The sequence below is a fragment of the Primulina huaijiensis genome, unplaced genomic scaffold (assembly GCF_012295235.1).
Source record: "Primulina huaijiensis isolate GDHJ02 unplaced genomic scaffold, ASM1229523v2 scaffold207396, whole genome shotgun sequence".
Taxonomy (NCBI): domain Eukaryota; kingdom Viridiplantae; phylum Streptophyta; class Magnoliopsida; order Lamiales; family Gesneriaceae; genus Primulina; species Primulina huaijiensis.
Genome location: NW_027354848.1, coordinates 1 through 2,798, shown reverse-complemented (window position 1 = coordinate 2,798; position 2,798 = coordinate 1). Strand labels below are relative to the sequence as shown.

The following is a 2,798-nucleotide window of genomic DNA, read 5'->3' as shown; positions in this document are numbered from 1 at the left end:
TTCTAATATATTATTTGAATACTCTGTCAATAATACACATGAAAATCAATGCTGCCGGAAGCATATAGAGATGCCTGCTCTTCAACCAGTTCATTTTTCTTTTCTTTTACTTTTTTTAATAAATTAAATAATTTGAAAAGGGCCCCAGAATTTTTCTTCTTTCTCTACAATGCATGAGGTCTGAAAACGATGTCCTCTCTGAGAATTCTTTTGAAAACAAAAGGATATAATTGAGTCAAATAATCTCATGAAATTCTCGTTGTGATAATATTTTCTCTGTAACAGATGTAACATATTTGAGCATTTTAATCTCCTTTAATGCCAAAATGGTACCAAATACTCTTGTGAAATTTTCGTTAAGCTAATATCTCATTGTAACAAATTTGATTATTTCAATTATCTCTTCTTTTTAGCATGCAGATATTTATCTCTAATAATTATGTCAAATACCAATCAACGCCTTTTCGTGTTTTCCACTTTTTTTGTGATCAATATAGGATTTCAAAGACAATAGTGGGAACTATGATTTGTAGAAAATTTTTTGGGATGACATCACAATCATAGATATATCAGTCTGCATGCTCAAAAAAATTTAAGAAAGAGACTGAATTGCTCAAATTCGTTACAGAGAAGATTATTAGCATTTCGGTTGTTCAACATCTTAGCCAATTAATTCCCAAAAATGCATCTCTTATACTACAAATCAAAGTTTCACAATAGTTTCCCTGAAATTCTATATTGAACCGAACAAGTGCTCCAGCAATGCCTTGATCATGTCACAGACTTGTTCTAGCACCCTTTGGCTGCCTTCTCCGTTGATTTTGAGCATCTGTGTCAATTTTAAGATTACATGGGCCGTTGAAGTAAAGATCAAACTTGTTATTAAATTCGACACGGTTTTCAAGAGGAAAACGATCATTTCTTGGGGAGGGAAATGAAGAATCTTGCAAAGGAAGACAAAGGTTGTGATTTTTTGAAATATTTCTTCTGAACTTGGTAGTAAAGATGGACGTGGTATAGTCTATAGTTTTAACGTTGGATTTCACTTATTCAATCTGGTTTCCTTTTCTTGCAGTATAACATAGGGTACTTGTTTCCACAATTTATAACAATTCAAAGACATTTCAAAAGGAAGATTCCGAGTTCGTGTAATACAAGAAATTTGAATTTGAGGAGTAAAGAAAGACTTGAGGTTGGCAAGGTCAGTTATATTAATTAAGTGGCAATATGTTTAGTGTGTGTCTTTCTTGCGGAGGAGCTTCTCTTCTGCATCATACCAAAATCCGGCTTCATTTAACTAATTCAAGAGTTTATTACTGATCTTCTAGGTACGGTTGCACTATTTTTTCTGCGTATGAACCATAGAAACGTATCACATAAATTTATACAGCAAAGAAACTTAAAGATTTTATAAGGAAAAAAATGTCACCATTACCATATCTGAGCCCTGAGGAACTGGAATATATACATTATTTTGTCATTAAGAAATCAGAGCATGTTCTGTACAAGTATGCATTTGCACTGTGCAAATACACATTAGCTTGAAAAAAGAAAACTTATATGCACAAATATACGAGCACAGATCGTGCTATAGTCGGACCATACTCAGTTTTCCTCGAGCGTATACACAGCATTCACACAGTTTTCTGCTTCTAGGAGGAAAGAACCAAAAGCAACAGCTTCAAGCACAAATCTCTTCAGACTTGCAAAAGACGTTGAAATTATCTCGTCAGATTCAAGCAGACCAGTATTCTTGTCTCCAAAGAGGGCGAGAGTGTATCTCTCTATCAGATTCACGGCCTCGGTAGACTTCGGTTTTGCACACATCTGGATAGTTTCTTTGTCAAATCCCATCACATACCGCTTTAAATTTTTCGGTTTATTTACAGGTCCATATGATACATGACCCACAGAAGCAGACCTCAAGTTGCTGCTCTGGCTGAAGGCAACGAGCTTCGATTCTAAAGAAAATGTCTCAGGAAGAGGTACGTGGGTACAATCACCAATGCTAAAGTTGCTGCGGTAAAGACCCCATTCCAAACCGTGTCTTAGAGAAGCGGACTTCAAAAAGTATCCATACAGAATGGAAGCAGCATACAATTTGCAGAGACGAAGCCTTTCAATCTCAGTAATGGCCCAACTCTCTCTGACATTCGAATTTGCCCTCCATCCAACAACGTCATTCAAATGTTCCCTCACCATCTCCACAGCCTCAATGCTATGAATAGACTCTAATTCCCAGTCCCTCGAAGGAAAAATCTCGAGCCGACCATTGTAGACACATTGTGAAATCCGGGGGACTAGATAAACTCCAATCTCAGAAAACTTGTGGTAAATAAGCATATACATGACATCTTCAACCACAGCTTGGCATTCATCCCTTTTCAGTTCCGCAATCCTCCTGCCAAAATTACATTCAAGTTAGTCCAAAAGTGCACAAAGTGTACGATTTTGCTTAAATCAAAACATTACCAAGATTTCCCAGATTTCAGCATCTGTATTCCCACAATCACGAATTGATACCAAATTACAGAGGCAATCAATATATCACGAGATTAAATTTCTTGATGAGACCACATCATGTCCGGTGGCAGTACTAGTACACCCTCCTCCAGCTGTTACAGGAACTCGATGCACTAGTACACCCTCTCCGGCCCATGCCATTCACAAAGAGTTCTGCGTTTATGCAAAAACGTGGATGCAGTTCAAAAAAAGAATACAAGCAAATTGCCTAAATCTTGATGTGGTAAAAACAAATAACGTCAGCCAGCATATATAAATCAACACCTCAGTCCTTC

At 36.8% G+C, this 2,798-nt stretch overlaps 1 protein-coding gene across 1 annotated transcript; it reads right to left on the bottom strand.

Moving 5' to 3' along the window:
* Positions 1–1,447: 1,447 nt before the first annotated feature.
* LOC140966620 (UV-B-induced protein At3g17800, chloroplastic-like) lies at positions 1,448–2,785 on the bottom strand. Its single transcript, XM_073426878.1, has 2 exons — positions 2,473–2,785; positions 1,448–2,401 (listed from the first exon to the last, which is right to left on the bottom strand). Exons 1-2 carry the CDS (start codon positions 2,493–2,495, stop codon positions 1,606–1,608), a joined length of 819 nt encoding a protein of 272 aa, XP_073282979.1. The 5' UTR covers positions 2,496–2,785; the 3' UTR covers positions 1,448–1,605.
* Positions 2,786–2,798: the final 13 nt, after the last annotated feature.

Coding starts and splice junctions, on each gene's coding strand:
- LOC140966620 (XM_073426878.1), bottom strand. CDS start 2,495: ATGCTGAAATCTGGGAAATCTTG. Junction 2,402..2,472: donor CTGAAATCTGGGAAATCTTG/GTAATGTTTTGA, acceptor TAATTTTGGCAG/GAGGATTGCGGAACTGAAAA.